At 37.2% G+C, this 22,992-nt stretch overlaps 1 protein-coding gene across 7 annotated transcripts in view; it reads left to right on the top strand.

Annotated features, from left to right (window-relative positions):
* The window catches only part of BACH2 (BTB domain and CNC homolog 2), a 195,773-nt gene extending 173,472 nt beyond the window's left edge, over window positions 1-22,301 (top strand). For 6 of the 7 annotated variants that reach the window (XM_039343133.1, XM_039343138.1, XM_039343135.1 and 3 more), the window contains exons 5-6: window positions 13,721-13,927; window positions 14,624-22,301. In XM_039343133.1, the coding sequence (XP_039199067.1) occupies window positions 13,721-13,927; window positions 14,624-15,103 (687 nt within the window). In that variant the 3' untranslated portion in view covers window positions 15,104-22,301. The remainder of the gene's footprint in view (window positions 1-13,720; window positions 13,928-14,623) is intronic. The other variant, XR_005556686.1, reaches the window with a different exon arrangement.
* Window positions 22,302-22,992: the final 691 nt, after the last annotated feature.

The raw sequence follows: 22,992 nt of genomic DNA, 5'->3' as shown, positions 1-22,992 counted from the left end.
AAAAATGTCCCTGTCCTTTTTAAGTTTTGGACCAATCGTCATTAGCATTAGTCATTGCATTCAGGTTTTTGTTAACAATATTTCATTCATACCAGCTTATCTACCAATTCAGTATCCTGATTGGGTATTAGCTGTAATTTGCAGACTTTTGGAACAAAAATAAATTCTGATCAGAGTGATCTAAAATGTCAATAGAAGTGAATGTCCATGCAAGGTGAGGAAGGGAAGAGGGAGCAGTTTTCTGCTCTGGGTACAACAAGTGCATTTACCTGATCATCATCTTTGTTTTACTTATGTTACTTTTTGTGTACTTTGTTCTATAGTCTTTTTAGAGAAAGAAAAATGAGAATTGATCATATACCTTAAGTCAGTGGTTCTCAACCTTTTTAATGCCGCAACCCCCCAGCTGGTCGTAAGTCGAGGACTACTCAACTGGTTGTAAGTCAAGGACTACCCAACCGGTTGTAAGTTGAGGACTACCCAACCGGTCGTAAGTCGAGGACTTTCCCTGCCCTGGAGCGCCGCACATGCGTGGTGCCGCCCCCTGCGCCGGCCGAGGCATAGCTGGCAAGGGGCCACCAGTTGGCCCAGCCCAAGGGAGGTAAGGCAGCAACCCTCCCTGCGCCCATCGGCCTCCCACCCCTGGCCCTCTTTTACTTACATTTTTAGTAGTTGCTCAGCAGGGAGGGGTGGAAACTTCCAGACAGCTCACCTTTGCTGCAGACAACTGCACCGTTTGCAGAATGGGATTTTTGGCAGGCTCAGCAGAGCAGAGACAGCCTGGATAATTCCTATTGGCTTTTGAAAGCCAATAGAATTAGACTCTATTCAAGAGAGTCTATTCTATTGGCTTTCAAAAGCCAATAGAATAAAAGGGAGTAGCACAGCTAAGGAAAAGGGGGAAAAAATGGCGGACTGCGTTGTTTGGCGACTCCTGTGAAATAGTCGTTCGACCCCAAATGGGGTCCCAACCCACAGGTTGAGAACCGCTGCCTTAAGTCATACCCTTGATCTCTTTGGTTTCCTAAAGTCATATGACTCTCTAATAATTACCCAGTTAAGCTTTTCATCTGTAATGCCTGTGATACTGCAACCAGCGAAAAACCTCTTCAAAGGGTTAATAAGCAACCGGAGAGAAATTGAGTGAGCAGGGGGAAAAGGCATAAGGGACATATACAAAACTGATAATATCTGCACAGATGTGTTAGCCAGCCTGCTATTATTCTTATCAGCGTGACATCCATTCCTTCAGACAATTCATTGGGGGATAAATGTGCAGTTACTGCTTGTTCATTGTGAAATACTGACTCTCCCTCAAGTAAGCTTGAATTATTGCAAATTTTAAAACTTACACTGCTGATACTGTGGAACACATTTAGGTACCATTAATTATCTGCTTTGCAGGCTCAATTGATGAAACAGTTACTGGTCCGTCATCTTATTTTGATCACAGTGTACAAAACTGTTACCAATTTGGCTTCAGAAAACGTAGCATTTTTATATGTGGTTCCTTTATTTCTCACCAACTAATTCCTATAGCAGTGGTAATAACTATCATATATGTATATGTTTTAGAATGTAAGAACCACGGTAAATGAGAGTATTGAAAGATTTTGTTTATCTCTCTTGCAAAATTTGGAAAAGAACATAAGAACTTTAAGGTATCAAAATCTTAGGGGAAATGTGCTATGACCACTCTGACAAAATGCTGAAGCTCATTTATGCGAAATTTAATATAGTACATTGATGGCGAACCTTTTAGAGACCGAGTGCCCAAACTGCAAGCCAAAACCCACTTATTTATCGCCGGATGCCAGGTGAGCGTGGCCCACTGGGTGGGCGTGGCTGTGGTGGTCATGACTGGGTGGGTGTGGCCAAGGTAGGCGTGATCACCTCGATGTTGCTCCTGAGGAGGGATGCCTGTGGGGGCCAGGCAGGGGAGATCTAGGGGGTTTATCTGTAATCATTGAAGCACTAGCTAACTTCTTTTTGGTATTTTTTTGGCTTTCTTGATTATCCAGTAGGCATTAGCAATAATGTCTCACATTCCTTGGCTTTTTCTGAAGTCAGCTTGAACAACTAGCAACTCTTTTTCCATGTAGGCTTCTAATTGCATTGGATGATCTTAGTTATTATTTTGCTAATATGTGAAATTAAAGATATTGTGCAATAGTTTATACACTCTATTAAATCTCCCTTTTTGGCATTAGAATCATTTGGCTACTGTGTCATTCTCCATATTTCTTGAGATAGCTTGGTTAGAATCTTAATTGATTTTTCTCTGTTGCTTGCAATATTTCAGTGGGTATTCCATTAATTCCTGTAGCCTTGTTAATGATTGGAGTGCTGATCTAACAACTAGTACTAGAGGTTCTTGTAAAATAAGGAATATATTCTAAGATATCTTGGATGTTGTCATCTCTACTATAGAGTGTTTCATTATATGCCTCCCATCTTGCTTTGATGTCCTTTGAGCTAGTTATCTGTCGATTGGCATCCTTTAGCATACCAACCTGAGATCATTACCGCTCAAGTTCAGAACATTTTGAAAGACCTTCTTATTTTTACATCTGTGTCCATCTTCAATATCTTTACAGAATTTGTTGTAATATTGCTTTTTGTCTTTAACAGCTCTCTGAAACTGTTAAGTTCTTTTCTGAGAAAGTTGTTCTTCTTAGCTTTGACTTCTCTTCTCCTCTTGGCAATTTCCACAGTTTGCTTTCTTCTCTTTCTTAATTTTTGTCAGTCTCTTTCCACAGTGGTGGGATTCAAATATGTGAACAACTGTTTCTCTGTGTGGATGCTGCTTCCGGAAGTCCATTCTGGGCCTAGGCAACAAAAAATTAGCTACCAGTTCTGCCGAAGTGGTGTGAATCAACTGAATCTCAGCACTGTCTTTCCATATGAATCCTTAATTACTTCTTTAAATTCATCCCATAATTCCTCTGCTTCTTTTTCAATGAGGTTCAGGACTTCAAAGCAATTCATGATCTTGAAAATGAGAGCATGCAAAATCACCTTATGCGAACTGCCTGGCTTTTTTCTTCATCTGTAGTTTAACTTGGAGTTAAGCTTGGAGTTAAGTTCATGATCTGTTCTGCAGTCAGCACCTGCCTTTGATCTGTAAATGAACTCCTCGATCTTCTTTTATCAATAACATAGTGAAATATATTTTTATATACTGTATTCCATCTAGTAATGTCCATGCATAGAGGCTTGATTTTGGTTGTCTGAAGACAATGTTAGCTATGAAGAAATCATTGGAGTGGCAGAAATTGATAAATCGGACTCCTATTTCATTTTAATTCCCGAAGCTATACAATCCAACTACATTTTTGTCTTTCATGTTTCCACTTAGTCATTCCAGTCTCCAATCACAAGCAGCACATCTTGTTGACATGTTCTTTCGATTTCAAATTGAACTTAATCAACTCATCCACCTCCTCTTCCTCTGCACCATCAGTAGTTGGAGCCTAAATTTGAGTGATCACCATATTAAAGGGTTGTCCATGAAGTCAGTCATTATTATTTGATCATTGATTGCATTGTAGCCAAGTACTGTTCTTGCTATGTCCTTCACAATTATAAAAATTTCTTCTTTGCTTTTCATGCTGTAATGGGAGGCATAGTGACTCAGCGGTTAAGACATTGGCTCGTTGGCTAGAAAGCCAGCAGCCCAAGTTTGAGACCTGAGCACATGTGACTGTGAACTTCCATCCTCGCCCCAGCTTCTGCCAACCTAGCAGTTCAAAAGCATGCAAATGCGAGTAGATAAATAGGGACCACTTCAGTGGGAAAATAACAGCACTCCATGACATTATGCTGGCCACATGACTTTGGAAATGTCTTTGGACAGCGCTGACTCAATGGCCTTGAAATGGAGATGAACACTGTCTCATACTCTGCAACAGAGTAAAATCCACAGGGACTCCTTTACTTTTTTTTATCTTTCATGTCCTAATAATCCATGTGATCTTCTGACTGAAGGTATCTGATCCCAGTCCATTAACTTTATAATTGTTTCATTTCATCTTTCACTGTGTTAAGCTTTCTTGTGCCTGTGCTTCCTACATTCCACGTTTCTACTATAATTCTGTCTTTGCAGCTTTGGATTTCTTTTCTTGTAATGGCAACATCAGTGACTAGATGTCCTGAAGATTTTAATCTAACCATGTCATAAACACCATTAGTACTCTTGAAAGAGCCTCTTCTTCAATAACATGTTAAGTGCCATCCAATCTGAAAAGCCCATCATCCATGATGTGGCAACACAGCGGGGGGTGTGTGTGTTAGGGGATAAAGTAAATACTAGTATTAATAGAGCTGTCACCCACAAATACAAAATAGATAAATTTCTTTTTTAAAAAAATAATACGACCTGTTTTTTAAACTTTTGGATCGAGTCCCAGATACTAGTAATACTCAGTAAAACATTGTCCATTTCTGAATACAGTGAGGTTTTTGTGTAAATTGGCACATTGTGAAATAGGTGAAAGGTTTCAATTTTGCTTACAGTTTATGCTGTGTGAACCAAGACGCTACAGAAACATGGTCTAAAATGGGTGCGTATAACTATATCAAAAGACTGAAATGGGATTCTTAATGTTTTTGTGTTATAAAACAAACTTACAAAATGGAAATACTATTTTTCTGCGTAGCTTTTTATTAACCATAGAGTAAAGGTATAATTGGAGTTTTTGTGCAGTCCATGTTTGTCTCCAATTCCAGTAAAAGATATGAGTAGACTCAACTATTTTAAAACATAAAGAGAAGATCTATGTAGCAAAATTTGGACACAAGTAAAGATAAACAATTAAAACAATATGTTAATTATATATGCAATTGTCAAGTAAGAACCAGCTTGAGAGAGCAAAAGATTTTGGAACGGGTTTGTACTTTTATCATCTGAATTATGCATTTCTTTCTATACAAGCAGGAATAAAAGATTAAAAGAATAGAAGAAATACACTTTAAGCTTCAAATTCAGCAACCCAACTTCTTACATGCTTTAACCAATTTTTATAATAGAAATAATTGATACTTTGAAGACAAAAGTTTAGTTACAAATTAATGCAAAATGGGAATTCGTTTTCTTCTTGCTGGCCCACTTTTAATTTTTTTTCTTCTATACCTTTTTTGTAACTTTAAAGCAACCACAAGAGAGAGGAAGGGGTATTTTTATGAAATTCCCTGTAGATTTTTATAAGCAAAATCTAAACTTCAGACAGCTTACAGTAAAAGCAAAGACTTTATGGAGACGTTTAATGGAATGGCAAAAAGCATTAGCAGATTGTCCTCCAAAAACTGTTAATATTCAAGTGAATCTCATCTCTGATTTTGGTAATTTCTTTTATACAAGAGATCCAAAGGACTACTACAAAAGCATTCAGTTAGCCTGTGAGAAGGAAGAATAACCATGATCTCTTGAATGACAATCCAAGGGCATTCGTGTTAGCTGGAATTATAATTACCCACATAGTCCTCAATTTACAACCATAATTGCATCCAGAATTACCATTGTATGTTGTTGTGATCATTAAGAGGGTCATCCTGTGACCACACCTAATTTTAATGACCTTTTCACAATAGTTAAGTGAATTCATTTTACCCAATAGGCTTTCTCTCCTCGTCCTCCCCCTCCTCCTCCTCCTCCTCCTCCTCCTCCTCCTTCTCCTCCTCATATGGACCAGAAATTGGCAAAACCCACCAAAATTGTGTTCACATGACACAGGATGCTGCAAACGTCCGTAAATGTAACCCAAGTGCCCAAAATGCTATCACGGAACCAGAGAGGGAAGTATACATCCATCAGAACTTTGAAGTCATGTCATAAATACCTTTTAAGGAGCCCTTTGTAACTTTGAACAATCTCTAAGCAACCAGTTGTTAAGTAAGGACATATTGTAATATCTAAAGAGATAAGTGTTTGGTTTTTTTCAGAATAGCTGAAGGGTCATCAGCATACTTACACAAAGCTAAAGTTGTATATAACCTATCTGGCTTTATTCTTTTTCCAAATTAATGGATATTTAACAAGCTGCTTGATGCCTTTTTATCAAACCCCCCCCCCCCATAGTTGGCTTGCTTAAATAAGAACGAGACAGATTATAGAAATGCATCATTGATGCTAGTTAGGGTGAAACCATATTCTTGAAAACTATAAAGGCAAGTTCCTAGCCAAACCTGTAAGTAAGCTATGAAAGTGGAATCTCTTTAAAAAAAATATTTCCATGATCCCCACTTCTGGATTGGGCTGCCTCATCTTCACTGCCTGAGTTGCCTCATTTCACTAGTTTATGCACCTTGGGATGCTTGGAAGCCCTAATTCCTCTCTGACCAGCTTCAGCCTTTTTCCCTTTTATCCTTTCAACTGAAGCTCTCCAACCAAATCTTTTTATTTATTTATTTAGTGAATATGGCTCCCTCCTGTGTGAGCAGTTGTAGTGCTTGTGGAATCTCTCCTTTGGCTGTCATGAGACTTACTTGCCCCGTCTGCATTTGCAACTTACAAAAATAAGCTCCAGGCTGAGACTATTACAGAGGAATGATTCCTGCTGTCCATCAATGTAATTTTACCAGAATACTTCTAGACTTACAGGAACCCCCATAGTAGTTGGAAACACTGATAACATGAAGATGATGGACAGTTGGAGCAGCAGTGCATTTTGTAGGGCAACTAATTGCATGGGGGGCAGGGGAGGAGGGTGAATAGAGACTCTTCCCAAAACTGTCTGAAAAGCTTTGAAATATAAGCAGAGAATTGGTAAGAACAGAGCTGGGATACTGAATAAATTGGAGGAGGAAAAAAGGAACATGTGTGTGTAAATTGTGGGCTTCGGTTAGAGGTATAGGTGATATATGTTAGTGTACTCGAGGTGATCTAGAAAGAGAAAATGGCAGTAAAATATATAGTTTTGCTTTTCAAGATCAGAACCATCTTTAGCTTTGCCTTCAGTCTCCTGGATAAATTACTTGTTCCCTCAGATCAGCCCTGTATCCATTCTGTGACTAAACATATCTATCAAGGTAGCTGTTTCCCACAGGAGACCACAAAGAAATCCTTCTTCTGCCCCCTAGAAATATCTGTCCTTTAGATGCCTGCTGGCATTGTTTGGGAATAAGGGTCAAACAACATGATACATTATCTGTCAGAGTGAGCTGGTTTACATTAGCCGAGTGTATCTCTGGGCCAGAATGTAAGGTCATTACCTGCATGGAGGGGAGGTTTATTTCTGAAATTGTTCTCTTTTTACATAAGAGATTAAGAAATAAAACTACTTTTTTTGAACTTCCAAATTATGGTTAAGTTTAGGATATCATACATGCACCCTGAAGTGGAAGAAAACAACCAAGCTTAGAGAGAACCAAGGACCCCTCTGAGTGAGGGTTGTGCTATATTGTTAATGCTTTCTGTAGTTTAATGATTTATTCCTCCATCTTGGTTTTCAAAATCTGTAAATGAGATTGACCTGTTTTCTGCTACTTTTCAAAGGGTGGGCAATTTCTCTTGCTATGAAGGAGTTAAACTGGTGGTCATTTTTTAAACATGTCTGTCCTTGGATGCAAATTGAGCTAACCAATAACTCAAGCTTTTTGGGGGGCACAGTGTGCTTGAGTAGAAGGTGGCTCAATTCTGTATATTCCTTGAGTAACTCATTCATTTCAGCCAGAGAAAACTTTTCATGCTTCACAACATTCAAATTAGACCACTGCCAGGCATCCTAGAGGAGGCTGTCTTTGAAGGCAGCTCAGAACTTCAGATTGTAAAACTTAAAGAACTTATGTGTTAAAATGCTTTTCCCCCCATAGTTAAAATTGCTCTCCAAATGCAGAGTTAATCTTAATTTTTAAAACCTTTTGAACCATGTAGATAAAGGAACTACCCCTCCCTAAACGAACATGGGCAATGCTTTGTCAGAGATGAGACAGGCAATAATAAGAAATAGGAACTGCTATTTTTAACAGGTGATGCCATTAAAAGCTTACCTGGTTTGGGAAACTAAGGGAAAACACCTGCATACCCCATGAGGACTGTATGGTATTCATTACTATTTGGAAATACTACTTGTATATTTTAGGAAGTTCTGGGCTGCCTCTTGTGTAGCAGTCTCCCAAGAGAGGAAACCCCCAGATCATGTATCTATTCAGGTTCATTTTTAATTTATTGACTGCAAAGATTTAGTTGTCTGTTCATCATTGTACTATTTCACCCACTTGCTGGGAATAGCTATGACATGGGAAGCATGTAGACAAAATACAATGCTTCCATGAATTGAAGTATTTATTAAGAACATTCTCCCAAGGAGTTTACGTGCAGTTAAGTATTTGAAAAGATAATGTATCTGAAAAATATTGTGTCTTGTTTAAAAAGAATATAAAGGGAGATGCTTAAATATAAAACATTTACAAACTCCTTTCTCTGATTTGCGGGTGGTGCTTATGCCGTGAAGACCTGTTACTTTTTTTAGCCCTCACCATTTTCCAGCTGGACACATCACAAAACTCTTGCTCAAATTGACCAAAGTTTATTTTTATTTTTCAAACATGCCCTTTATTTAGATTACATGCACCTGACTTCAAGGTCTTTTAATGTTTGACATCTTTTTTAAAAAATACAGAAGTAGGCCAGATTATGTAAATAACATGTACAAACATGAGGAATTGATTTTCTGCTAATCAAAAGATAACAGTGGAAGCATAATTGAGCTGAATACAAAACCCTTTTTAAGAGAATCTCATAAAGATGCAAACTTTGGAATAAATATTCCTTTTTTAATGCAATTTTGTGATTTGGCCTGACTTCTATTTATTTACTTGGTGCCTCTAAGTCAGTGGTGGCGAACCTATGGCACGGGTGCCAGAGGTGGCACTCGGAGCCCTCTCTGTGGCCACACGTGCCGTTGCCCCAGCCTTGCCTTCCCCCGCGACCCCCTCCTCTCCAGCAGCCCCCCTGAAGGAGACTCGCCCACACGGAGCAGCGCAGCCAAGGACATGGCAGCCAGGCAGCGTAGACAAGACTATGACCTCACACCCCATCATGCAGTTGATGCTGCAGGGCGCAGGCAGAGGGTATGGCCGCCATAGCACTGCTGGGCTGCCTGGGCAATCTGCGGTGGGCCCTGGAGGCGGTGAGTGGTCCTGTGGGCTGGCGGGGTGGGGGGGGTGGAGCAGGGGTGGGGCCAGTTTTGGGGCACTCGGTCTCTAAAAGGTTCGCCATCACTGCTCTAAGTCATTGTTGGATCTTGTCAATGGCCTGGACTAGGCTCTGCAGTTTTCTTGGCAAAGATGTCCAGAAGTGGTTTACCATTGCCTCCTTCCTAGGGCTGGCAGAAAGTGACTGACCAAGGTGACCCAGCGGGCTTTGAGCCTAAAGCAGGATTGGAACTTACCATCTCCCAATTTCTAGCCTGTGGCCTTAACCACTACATCAGATGGGCTCTCTTATTCAATTTGCATTATTTAACTTTATCCTGGATAATTGAAACTGTTTTCTTAAGCAGAATCTATATATTGTAGTTCGTTCTCTCTCTCTCTCTCTCTCTCTCTCTCTGTGTGTGTGTGTGTGTGCGTGTGTGTGTGTGTGTGTGTGTGTGTGTAATGTGTGTGTAATCAGAGCTCATAGGACTGGAAAAACAACATAAAACATTATTCTGCTCTTACTTAATTCTTACCTTGTATGCAAATCTAAATATAATATTCAGATATTCAAAAGAAAAACTAATTACTAATATAGCCAATTGGAAAGACAATTGAGGGGGCAAATTACAAAAGTTAATCTTTATTGCAGACACAAGGCAATATTTGCAAGGAATCAATAAGGCCCAGTTCTGTGCCCCCGCCAGCACGAGCATTACAGGGACATTGAAAGCTACTCTGTCTCAGAAGAGATGCTATCCCACCTCAAGGATACAAGAAGCATATAATAACACGACGTTGTTGTATATTGCTTTTTAAAACTATACTGCAGTATAGAAATAAAAACATGCATCCATATTGTTTGAACTACCCAAAAACTATTTAATTTCAGTGCAGCCTAAGGATCTAATTTCTTTTTTAAAAATGCCGGAATATTGTGGTAAACCACATAGCCCACCTGGCACTAGTTAGTGAACTTGTCTACACATTACACAAAGTCATGGTTTGGACAATTTTGATTTGTTGCATGTAAACAACTTGCTAAACAGTATACCATGGCTTACAGGTCATAGTAACTGAGCTGCCCTAGTACTAGGCCAAAATAAACAGTATTACGACTGACCAACCAGACTGAACTATGTGGCTGATCTGTTCAGAAATTAACCCAAAGCATAGCTGTCCCAGGTATGTAATAAAGGCATAACAAACTGTATAAACTTGGAAATTTGCACTTAGCTAGGCTTGTTAACACTGACAAAGCATTGACTTGTGGCGCAGAGTGAGAGGGTTGGGTTTTTTTATTTGTTTGTTTTTTGTACTACTGAAAAGCAAGGCTGCTAATGGGTCCTTCCTGTACATAGATGAGTCTTTAAGGTACATAATCACCAGTGCTTAGAAATATTTATTTATTAAATGTATATGCTGACCATCTTGCTGTCAAGCGACTCTGGGCAACTTACAATATCACAAAAATAGAAGTACAAGAACTTTAAAATATGCAAACATTAAGAATGAACAAAAATTAGGTAAATTAAGAACCAGTATACAAGCCAGATGGATGTGGGGTCTTCTTCTTAATCCACTAACCAATTCAGCGTTAAAGCCAGTGGTGGGATTCAAATATGTGAACAGCCGGTTCTCTGTGTGGATGCCTCTTCCAGAAGTCCGTTCTGGGCCTGGGCAACAAAAAATTACTTACCGAAGTGATGCGAACTGGCTGAATCCCACCACTGGTTAAAGCCCACATTGGGGCCCCATGCCAATTGGCCAAGCCAGGTTTTGCGGCCTTTTCAGAAGGCCAACAAGGTGGGAACATAGCTCTAGGGGCACAGTGTTCCAGAGGGCAGAAGCCATGGAAAAAGTAAAACCAGTGATCAGTAAAAGTAGTCTTGCATCTGTAGAATTCAAGGGATTACAGTAGAAATCGCCTCCCTCTGATACTTTAAAATAATTAGTGTCTCATCTACCGTCTTGTCTAAATATCAGGAATCTTGTGAAGGAAACCAGAGTGCAGTGGCATATGGTTACTGTACTAACCTCCCATAGAACATGCACGTAATTAGGCAGAGTCTAAATGTTTTAGTCTAAAATGTATGAAGTGAGAAAATAGACACTCTTCCTATCACAGAAAGCAGTCTCTGTAAGCATAATGGTTCACATCACCATATCTACGGTCAGTCTTTGTATATTTAAACAGAACATTATTTAATTGTGAGGTGAGCCTTTTCTGGTGATGTGTCATAGTAACGTGACCTGTATGCTGTGTGTTTGTGTTTATGTAATTCCACAGGTGGGACAAGAAGGTGAAGGTTCACAGATAGACAATGTGAAAAGAAGTAATATATTAATGGGGTTGTGAGTTGGGGAAGTATGGAAATTTTTATCTATTTATTTATATATATAAATTTTGCACAAGGCCATCTAGTTTGGCATTCATTCACTTCTCCATAAACAATAGTTAAACTAATATACTTGTTTGCCCATGATATGAGCAAACACACACACACACACACACACACACACACACACACACACACACACATCAATAAGCATTTTAGTTTAACTATTCTTGTTTGTGGAGACGTGAATGAATGAATTTGAAACTAAATGGCCTTGTGCAATATTTACCAAACAAAACCAGGCAAAAAGAGTTCTATTGGTTGTGAGAGTTGCTTATATTCCAGTAATTTTCACGGCTGTGTAAGGGGCAGACTTGTGTCCAAGCTATCAAAATCTATTCTCATATATCAAAGGAATTTTCCCTGGGAAGTCTGAATGAGAGAAGGCATATGTGAGCCATATCTTTTTGTCATTGTGAATCTTAAAACACATGGTGCCATCTACTGGGCATATCAATATAGAGAACACGTAGCTATGATATACTGAGATCTTGAAAACTAATTGGTTCTTTGTGATAAGATCAAAGGCGATAATAACAGCCCTGGTGGTTGAAACTGAATTCATACCAATCCAATGTCCATTTTACAACATTTACAAAGTAAATTTCTCTGTAAATCTCAAAAAGCTTTAAGATAACTTTCTACTTTTAGCTGTTCAAAAACCAAAAAAAAAAAAACCTATCGGCCATGAATTTATGCAGCTGTATTTTGTTTAAAAAACACCTATGTATATAAATTAGAACCCATCACTATATGACATGGTAATAAAACTTAATTATACCCTCAGCTATCAGTCAGTTCACATATTAATCAGACATTGTAGGGTGATTCACCTCTTTATTTTAAGACTTCCATGTCTCAGGTTGGTATGTAAGCTAGCCAATGAGTGTAATTTTTTGTTGATCATACTAGTTAGACATTTCCCCCTCCCTGGGCAACCCAATGCATAAACAATATTCCAAATATATATTGACATAATGCCACCTACATATTTATTTTCAGAATTTTCTGTTATTTCATTTACTTGTTCATCAATAGTGCAGATTCAGCTGACATTTATAATGAACTATCCGCCTATATTCCCAACATTTTTTTTCTAGAGAAATCTCTAAGAGGATGTAAAATATCTATTGTGTTATTCTGCTGTCTTCTTAGATTCTTGCTTCTGAATGCTTTTAATTTTCCTCTAATCAGAGCTTTTAAAGCATCAGGATACTCAGTTTCAGTAAGGCTGTTTCAGAATAATAGCAGCACAGTCCCTTTATGAAAACATGCATTACTAACTACAGAAAGTGTTTTCTTTTTTTATGAAAAGCAATGATAGCAATAAAATAATGTTTTAATATTTTATTATACTTGTTTTTTTTTATTTTTTTATGACTCATTCTTTTATTAGAGAAACAGCCTTGAGTTTCCTTACCACCCAGGGCCATCTGATTATAGTGGTGGAAAAATATTGTTAATAATTGGATAAATACATTTTATCACAACATAGAAGAACATGAATGCTTAAACAAAATAAATCTTGAGGATTTGTATCAGCATCTGAATTTGCTATGGAACCCTTTACATCTTATTCTGATGATTTATTTACTGGCTGTCAAATTGGATGATGTATGTTTTCATTGATGTAGAAAGAAAAGCAGGGCTTTTTTTGTCATAGAACGCCCAGAACAGAGTTCCGGCACCTTTTTTGGATGGAACCTTGTAGGGTAGGCAAGGCGGGTTGTATCACATGTGTGAGTTCCAGCACCTTTTTTTGTTTTTTTCAAAAAAAGCACTGGAAAGAAGTATAACTAAATTCAACAATTAACACAGAACATATATATAACCTAAATTAAGAAAATAAAGTTTTTACTTTAGGATTATTCTTTAGTATAAAGTATTATTCTTTATAATTTTAATTATCCATTCTTTGAATTGGAGCCTGTATTTTGAGGAGAATATGAAAAAAAACCTCATTTATCTGCACCAAGCTGTTTGTACTTGATGGTGTTGCTGATTTTATTGTATAATAGTCATTTACACCGCTAGGATGGCTATTTCTTAAAGTTGCCTACAAGGCAGGAGTTAATATTTGCACTATATTCAACTACGTTATTTGAATAAAACAGTATTATTCCAAGGAACCTGCTAAATTCTTTGTTAAATAAACAGTCTGTTTTTTTTCTTTCGTTTTACCCTAGGTGAAACTTCCATTTCCTGTAGATCAAATCACAGATCTTCCAAGGAATGATTTCCAGATGATGATAAAGATGCACAAATTAACCTCAGAGCAATTGGAATTTATCCATGATGTTCGACGGCGCAGTAAAAACCGAATTGCTGCCCAGCGCTGTCGCAAGAGAAAACTGGACTGTATTCAGAATTTAGAATGTGAAATCCGCAAATTGGTAAGCTAAAAGAAAATATTAAATACCATTATTTATTAAATATTTCACCTTACACTGATCGTTAGCCAAATTTAATAAAAATCCATTTAATCTGTTTTATCTTATCGTTATAATTCATACTAAATACTAAGGCTTATTAAACATGCTCAGTCTTCTATTTAATACACACCAGATTTCCTTAAGCATGAACAAAATGCATCAAGTACCTTCTGATCACACTTGGGTATGATTGAGTAGCAGGTCAACTCCTTAATATTGTATGGATAGAATGTTCCCCATCTCAGGCTCTCTCCACTAATAATTCGTAGCTTTTCTAAAGACCATTCTGTCATGTCTCTGATCACAACATATATCTCATTGGTTGACTTGGCTCCTTCTCTTTCCTTGATCCTTTTTTTCTAGTCCATCATCTGTTCATATTATATGTGTGTTTCTGGTTGCGGAATGTAGCCTCAAGAGAAGAATGGCTCTTTATTTTGTTCAGGATTAGTTCTTCCAATCCACTGTTCTCCTGTTAATTGGAAGATCTCTGATCTATTTTTCTGTCTTCGCTTTTCCACTATCTAGTGGTACCCTTCAGACTTCTAGCATCTTATTCTGGATAATGTGCCAATCAGTTAAGACCTGGTTTTGAAATTCTGAAGTCTGACGTGCCAAACCTCTCTTAAAAAATGAATGCTGTTCTGTATTTGACAGGTTTGTGAGAAAGAGAAACTTCTGTCAGAGAGGAACCAGCTGAAAGCATGCATGGGAGAGTTATTAGATAATTTCTCCTGTCTTTCTCAAGAAGTATGCCGAGATATGCAGAGCTCCGAACAGATCCAAGACCTTCACCGATACTGCCCTGTGCTCAGGCCTATGGATCTTCCAACAGCAGCTAGTATCAACCCTTCATCAGGTGGAGTGGATCAAAATGTAGTGACATCCCAGTGCATTGGAGAAGGCTTGCAGTGCTGTTCAGAACAAAGACCAGTGCAGCAGCTGGGAGCCCACTGGCTACCCAACAACATCTCTGACAAATGTGCTGCAAGAGGACCGGATGAAGCTGACAAAGTTACTTATTCTGAGCAGGAGCTCCCTCCAGAGCAGAATAACCAAACGGTGACCATGGATTTCTGTCAGGAGATGACTGATAAGTGTACAACAGATGAGCAGCCTAGGAAGGAGTACACCTAGTGTTTGGTATACCTTTTACATCCCACCCAGCAAGGTCTCTTCAGTCAGTCAGTGGCCACAATCATTTGTTGTCTATATTGAAGAACACACTTGGTGCACACTACAGTGGTCTTAGCAGCAATACTGTTTTTAAGTATTCCATCCTCTCTACAAAGCAGGAGTTCAACTTCTTCACTATGGTGCTATCCCATGCTCAGGCAGGGGAACAAAGCAGTGGCAACACTGTCTGATTCTTTTTTATTGTTGTTGTTATTGTTACTGTGTTTTAATTTCAATATTCAACAGGGATGGACATAACACCTCTGAGGATCCAAACGCAGCTTTTTCTCAGTGGCCCATGTCACAAAACCCTAACTCAGGAATTTCCTCTGAATGTTCAATTTTTCATTGAAGACAGCTTCTTTACACATCAAAGTTTTATAGCTAAACTGTACATATAAATATATATATAGTATATATAAAATATATATCCATATGCAAAAAAAAAAAAACCCTGCATGGCTCAGAATTTTCTCATGAAACAACTGGAATTTTAAATTTCTATTGTATAAAAAAATTCCAACATTCCTTTCTTGGTCTATGCTAGAAGTAGCTTGTATATGTTTTAATACACCCCCCCCACACACCGGCACTCAGTTCACGGTTCAGCAATATCATCTAGTTTGTACTTTATTTATAAAGTTTCAATGTTGGAAACTTCTTTGAATTTTTAATGTGGGACAATGTTTTTGGCACACCTAACATTTTGTGCCCGTTTGAGCAAAGTGGATTTTATTCTTATCTTTCTCACAGATACTGTATAGCAATGGTCAATTTTGCCACTTGCACTGAGTTTTGAATCAAACCTCATTTCATAAATGAAGTTGTGACTTCAATATATTTCACATATTTTATTCATTGCTTTTTCTTTTCTTTTTTTTTAAATTCAGCAAACTAGGGGGGAAAAAAACCTCAGGAGTTGATTATGTGATGAATTATTAGTCTTGCCAAATATGGAATTTCTCTTAATAGTGTGAATTGGGCATTCATTGTATTTATTTTTGTTTCTTCTTTTTTTTTTCTTTCAAATTAAGCCAAATGGTATAGTGTATATTATCAATGCTGAGAACTAAGTCAGTTTTTCCCGAGCTGGATATGGTGACTGGAAATAGTGAAAGTTGTATCACAATGCATCTGAAGGATACCAGGCTCAGAAAAGAGGATGTAAGGCAAAATTGCTTAGATTCAGTGGTTTCATGTCTGTCAGCAAGCTTAAATCAAGGCCTCCACTCCAGATCTTGCATTATTAGTGTTTATTATTTCTCCAATGGTTCTACTTCAGGAGTCTTCAAACTTGACCCTTTGATGACTTGTGGACTCCAGCTCCCAGAATTCCTCAGCCAGCATGCCTGGCTGAGGAATTCTGGGAGTTGAAGTTCACAAGTCATCAAAGGGCCAAGTTTGAAGACCTCTGTTTTACTGTATAATTCCACTTAAAGCTGCCTTAACACAGATGCTGATTGCAGTGATATATTAGGATTTACTATTCTGGCCTGTACTGGCATCAGCTCAAAATTGCTGATTCAGATGCTCTGAGAAATGAAAAACAGTGTCCATTCATAGAGAACCGCATTTAGAGCAATTATGAGTCTTAAAGGTTGAAAAATACCATCTCTTATCAAAAATAGAATACTGATCAATATAGAAAACATGAAATGTGAGTGAAGGAATAGTTGCAAAAATATTAAAACCACAGGTCATCCTTGACTTACAACTGGTCCTCACATGACCATGGGCCAACATCTCCAGGATCTCATGAACAAAATTTGGGTATTTGATAACCAGCATGTATTAATGGCAGCTACAGAATCCTGAGGTCATATGCTTGCCGTTTCCAACCCTCCCAGGGCACTTTTGATAAGCAAAGTCCATTGGGAAAGCCCGATTCTCTTAATGATCATATAATTCACTTAACATATGAAATGATTCACTTAACCATGGCAAAAAAGGTCATAAAATCAGGCACAACTCACTTAACCATCTTGCTTAGCCAATGGAAATTCTGGCCTCAGTTGTAGTTGTAAATTGTGGACTACCTGTGTAAAAAATTCACTCAGCTCTAGCTGATTTGCCTCATACAATGATTATGCAAAATTACTTGCAAACATAACTACTCACGCTCAGGAAAACATTTTTCCTATTGAACTAGTTGAACAGGTAATCGTCAACTTAAAACGATTCGTTCAGCAAACCAGGTCCTCCTCCACCCCATGCTCTGTATAAAGCAGGGGTCTTCAAACTTGGCCCTTTTATGATTTGTGGACTTCAACTCCCAGAATTCTTCAGCCAGGCACGCTGGCTGAAGAATTCTGGGAGTTCAAGTCCACAAGTCATAAAAGGGCCAAGTTTGAAGACCCCTGGCATAAAGCCTGCAGTGAGAAGAGGTGGAAGAAGAGAGGGTGCCTTGCAACAACTTAATGATCATCATTCTGGGCTTAATTGTTATAAGTCGAGGAGTACCTGTAAATGGAAGTGATCTGAAAGGAACATTTTATGTAATTTCAATGCACACCAACAAGATTTATGCAGGATATTTGTTTCTGATTCTGTCCTTCTGTTTTTAAATATTACTTTTTACTTTCACAATAACATTCTCTGGCCTGTATTCTAAGGTGGCATTAATCATTTACAGATTGGTACTATTTGTTGTATATTAGGCTATGCTGAACCACCAGGCACATTTCGATGCAGACAGCTTTTCTGCTAACCATGGACAACGCATTCCTCAAAGATACTGTTTACATTGAGTGACAGTCCCTCGTTCAGCAAAGCAGCATTATTTTTCTAGCAGAGAAATCAGCATCTTTTTCAAATGTGGGGCATGCAGACAATTAGGCGGTCCTGTTTCTGCAGTAGACTCTACATTCATTGTACTCTTCCTGCCAACTAGGAAGTAGATACATTGCATAGTCCACATTTATTGAGTGAAAAGGGTGGGGCATCCCTATGTAGGATGGAGATACCATATTTTTAAACATATATTATTTAAATATTAAGCATTTGTACAGTATAAAACGAATACACTTATTACTAACTCTCCATATATTTATCTATGTCATATGGATGCTAGTTCAAACTGAAATGTTTTAGATGGGAACTTACTTTGAAAATATAACTTTATACTAGAAGCTGTCAAATAAAATGTTTGGGATGAGGAATTATGTAGATAATTCTTGTCATCAGTTGACATTGAAGAACCCTTTGCTGCTTCTCATAAAACTTAACTTCCGTCATGCAGTCAATGATGGAAGCTAAGATTTCAGGCAACGTGTGAATTTCATATTTTCACAGCAATTGAGAATATTTTGTTTTTAATCCTGTTGGCAGTATTGTTCAATACTTTTTGTTTTTTAAGTGACTTCTAAGTTGTATTTGTTATGGATATACAATTCAGGATGTTCCAGATGGACAGCTCCTTTTTACTATCCATCAATATTTGGCTATTTTATCTTTTTCTTCTGAATAACGAAAGATATGCTTGGGGAAGGGGGAATAAAGAAGAAATGGAAAGCATGTTTGTACATAGAGATCCCTCACTTCAAATAAAATTTCATGAGCAGGGCTAAATAATTGCAAAATAAAAGCTTCATCTGGCAGCATCTCACACTAGATTCTAACCACTTGATATAGAGATTTACTATTATACCAACTCACGTGCAAATGGTACTTTTGACCTCATTTTATTGGTTTACATGTAATAGATAAAACATGTTCTACAGTTATTCTATTGACCTGGCTCTTTCACTAATTCCGAGCCTTTTACTCCTCCTCCTTCTCTACTCCCGCCTCCCCTTCTGTATGTTTTTTTTTAAATCCGCTACTCTGTTGTTTCAACCTTTTTGCTTTTCTTTATGTTTGCCTGTTCATTTAGAAGTATATATTAGCTTCATTGGACTCTCTCTTGGGTATGGTTTTTCAGAACCATATGTGATTCTTGGGTTAATTTCTTAGAATTATTTTCAGAACTGGACACAAATTGAAACATTAAAAATTATGTTAGGCTAAAGGAAAATTAGAGAGCGGGGGGGGGGGGAGAGAACTGACCAAAAATTTTATTTTTAGTTAAAAGTAAGCATGCATTGTTGAAGCAAAGAACAGTACTGGCTGTTAAGTCATGTAGGGATTGATGTGAAGTCTTGGTTTTATGTTCCCATGATAATCAGCAGCTGCTTTTGCACTGATGTAAGGAATGAGCAAATATATATATATATATATTTGGCCCTGTCCAGTCTGCATATTCTCCTTTTAATTTGCCTTTGCTGTGCTTTCTGTTCTTAGAAAACCTCATTTCATTTAGACGTTTTCTGTTTTTGTCAGGTGAGTATTACACTTACATAAATAGTTACATTCTCTAGGGGGTGCCTTGAATAAAGTTGAAGTTCGTTGAAACCTGATTCTGGAACAAAAGGTTAGTTTTTTTTCAGTCAGATTCCCAAAATATTCTGATATTTATGTCCTAGGCCTAATATACGATGACTCAAGTATCAGAGTTTGATGCTGTAGTATAAAATTATGATATATTACACAGTAAATTATTTGAAGTCTTTCTAAGAAATATATGCTGCTTTTTAAAGATGCACTTTTTTTGGATCTAATCCATCTATTTTATTCCCAAGGAAGTAAAAATTGAAAAAAAAAATGGAATACAGAAGCCAATGTGATCAGTATTCCAATTTTTGTCTCTTGAAAAAAGACGGTAGGAGCTATCTAAACTTAATAAAGCCAGTTCCGCTACTGACAGTGTAGCCGCTGAATATTACATTCAGCTTACTGCAATATCACAAAATTTAAAAGAATATTATAGGGAGTTTTAAAGAAAAGTGTTTTTGAATGCTCAAAAATACTGCATTCGATCATTGTAGTTATACCCATTTATACATCATTGTGATGTGAAAAGCCGCATGGGTGGAATTTCAGTTGATTTTTTTTTTAATTTTCAGCTTTCTTTTTTTTTTCTTCCCTAAATAGAGTATGATAACTAATCCTCATAGCAACTGGTTAAATTTATTTTTTTATCTTTGGTGTGCCAGTCAATTTTTATGGCCTTTAGTATAGGTTAATCTAATCCTGAAGCCGGCTGGTCTTTTTCTTTTACTGGTGTATGTTTCTATTTCAGAACAACGGACAGGTTTAGCTTCTCCCGAAGCTACAAATATTCTCTATATTTTCTAACAGGTTTAGCCTATACAGCTACAGTATCCTTTAAGCAGCAGGCTAGTAAGTAGTTTTGTGAAGCCTATGCAAGCATGAAATTCTCAACAATCTAGCTCAGACCAATGACTCCAAGAGGCAGTTTTCACACGCACACAAAAGATCAGGATTTGTGTTTGTTTGATTGCTTATTTCACTGCCATCTCTTTAAATGTGTACATTTAAAAAGTTTGAGTTAGTGAAGACAGATAAGAAAGGATGTTACTTGATGTAGCCTTAGGAAAGCTCTGCTAAAAAATGTGGTAGCTAATTTCTATCTACAATATAAAATCAGTATGTGTAATTTTGCTTGTTTATATTATGTATATTTATAACTGAATTATTTTGTGACACAGGCATCAAATAATGCTGCAGAATACAGTTGTACATATGTTAAATCCATTCAAACAATTTTTATGTATATTAAAAATCTATAGTTTGGTGGATTGTAGACTACTAATAAATTATTATAACTTTCTCTGGAAGTTAGAATGTCATTGCTTGCCGTGTAAAAGAATTACAGTATTTTCCTACACTCCACCAATATTATATATAGATAGATAGAGAGATATCAGAATAAAACTAGTGATATGTATTTGTTTTTAAATTATAATGCTCATGTGGTTCTACCATTGTTGTGATGAAAGCCACTTTTTCTAGTGGGGAGTAATTATTCAAATTTCTTCAAACTGAAAAAAAAATAGATAATAACTTTTTATTATCAATGCCTCACTAATATCAGCTCTTTTATATATAGGTCCAGTTTACATAATGTTTAAACACCTATGCAGTGTAATAAAATAAATTATATGAAAGTTTGTTCAGCTTGACCCTATGCATGTTTACTCGAAAGTAAGTCTCACTGAGTTCAATGGAGCTTCTACCCGGATAAGTGTGCATAGGATTGCAGCCTTATAAATAATTTTTTTAAAAAAAAAAATACTTTAAGGAGTTTGATGAAAATCCATTTCTCTCATCACTCAAAACTTGAAACGGTTCAAGTGATTTTGGAGTCAATGGTTCATTTAACTTTGAAGGCAATTGGGATTGGAAACTTCGCCTAGAAGTTCCCTGTCTTTAACAGGTGAATTCAAATTTGAGGAGCCAGACTGAATTTCTGGATTATTCCACACATTTAGAGTTCAGTGCTTTGTTGATAATGAGTGTGGGTTCTTGTGCATTTATACAGTTACGAAAAGGATAAGGCGTTCCTCAAAAACTGATATCTAATACGTGTGTTATGAATAAAAATATCTGGACTCCTCCAGTCGGCGGAAATTACACCCAGTAGTTTGGAGATCTCTGGATGCTGGTTTCTGCCATTCAATTCAAGGCTCATCTCTGATTACAAGGGGGAGGAGATCCCCAAGAGTTTGTTCCAGAACCAGTGGGATAAAAGTGCACCTCTACTATCTATGCCTTACAAACTTCAGAGGCCATATTCAAAACAGGGTTTTATCAGTGTATGCAAGGGGTTGCAACCCCTCTTCTCTTCCTCCCCACCAGGTCAGACAGTATGGACAGTTCTCACACATATCTACCTGTATAATCTTCTGTACCTCTCATAACTGGTCAATGACTGTAACAAGTTGCATCAGGTGTTTTTCTATATACTTTTTACACAGAATTCTATGTGATTAATGGAAACTTAATTCAATGCATCATTTTATTGTACTAGTTCTTAAGCTTGTCTTATTATTTTTTTTTCTAGGTGACTGTGGTTTCTTGTGATTTTTATTGTATAAATGAAATGGCTGTTGATGCTTATTCCTTGTTACTAAGAATTTTTACCTTTTTGGAAAAACAGCATTGCTATGAACTAATAAATTTAAGACTTCAGTTACTCATTGTAAATACAGTATCGTGCAAAAAAAAATTTTTCCCATTCATTTGAATTGATAGTGTTAATTGAATTTTGTCTAGACACCATTTCTGTTGATGAAATAAAGACATACCAATATGTATTGTAGCAATGTCTCTGGCGTCTGAATTTAATGTTGTTAGAAAAAAATTAAAAACAGCCTCAAATCAAGATCAACTCCTGGCAGTTATATAGAATAGACAAAACTATGCAGTCATAGTTGGCAGTAATGTGGAAATGACTTGCTATTACTTTTTTCTGCAATATCTCTGACTTTTCTAGATTGGCCCTTGTATTTTGTCCATTGCGGTTTCTCACCCCAGTACTTGACAGTCAAAACATACTTAGCCCATACTAGCATCTGGGGAGACTTAATAGTATTAAATTGGCTTGAAAGACTACTGAAACAAGCAATGTTTTTCCTTGCCTGACATTCTTAAGATAGGGTTCAAATATTCTCCAGTTAGTTACTTGTGTAAGTCCTCACATGAGTAGATTTTCATGTTAAACCAGAAGCCATGGTGTGATGAGTAAATAAACTAGACTTTTTTAAAAAAAACACATATCTGATGTAGCATAATATGAAAACTTTGCCTATTATCTGTGATAGCTGTTCTGACACATCTGCAGGAGGATTGGTTAAAAAAACAATCATAGTTGCCATCTAATCTTATTTTTGGCTCACACATACACACCCCATTATAAAGCTTATAGGCAAATATAGAAATCAAAGTACATTTTTTTCTCCCAGTGATATTCCCATTTATTCTTTTAAACATTTTCAGACATCATAAGAGAT

Source organism: Crotalus tigris, unplaced genomic scaffold, assembly GCF_016545835.1.
Source record: "Crotalus tigris isolate CLP2741 ecotype Arizona unplaced genomic scaffold, ASM1654583v1 scf7180000017833.3397121, whole genome shotgun sequence".
NCBI classification, from domain to species: domain Eukaryota; kingdom Metazoa; phylum Chordata; class Lepidosauria; order Squamata; family Viperidae; genus Crotalus; species Crotalus tigris.
The sequence above is the reverse complement of the archived record's forward strand: the minus strand, read 5'-3'. Positions and strand labels throughout refer to the sequence as shown.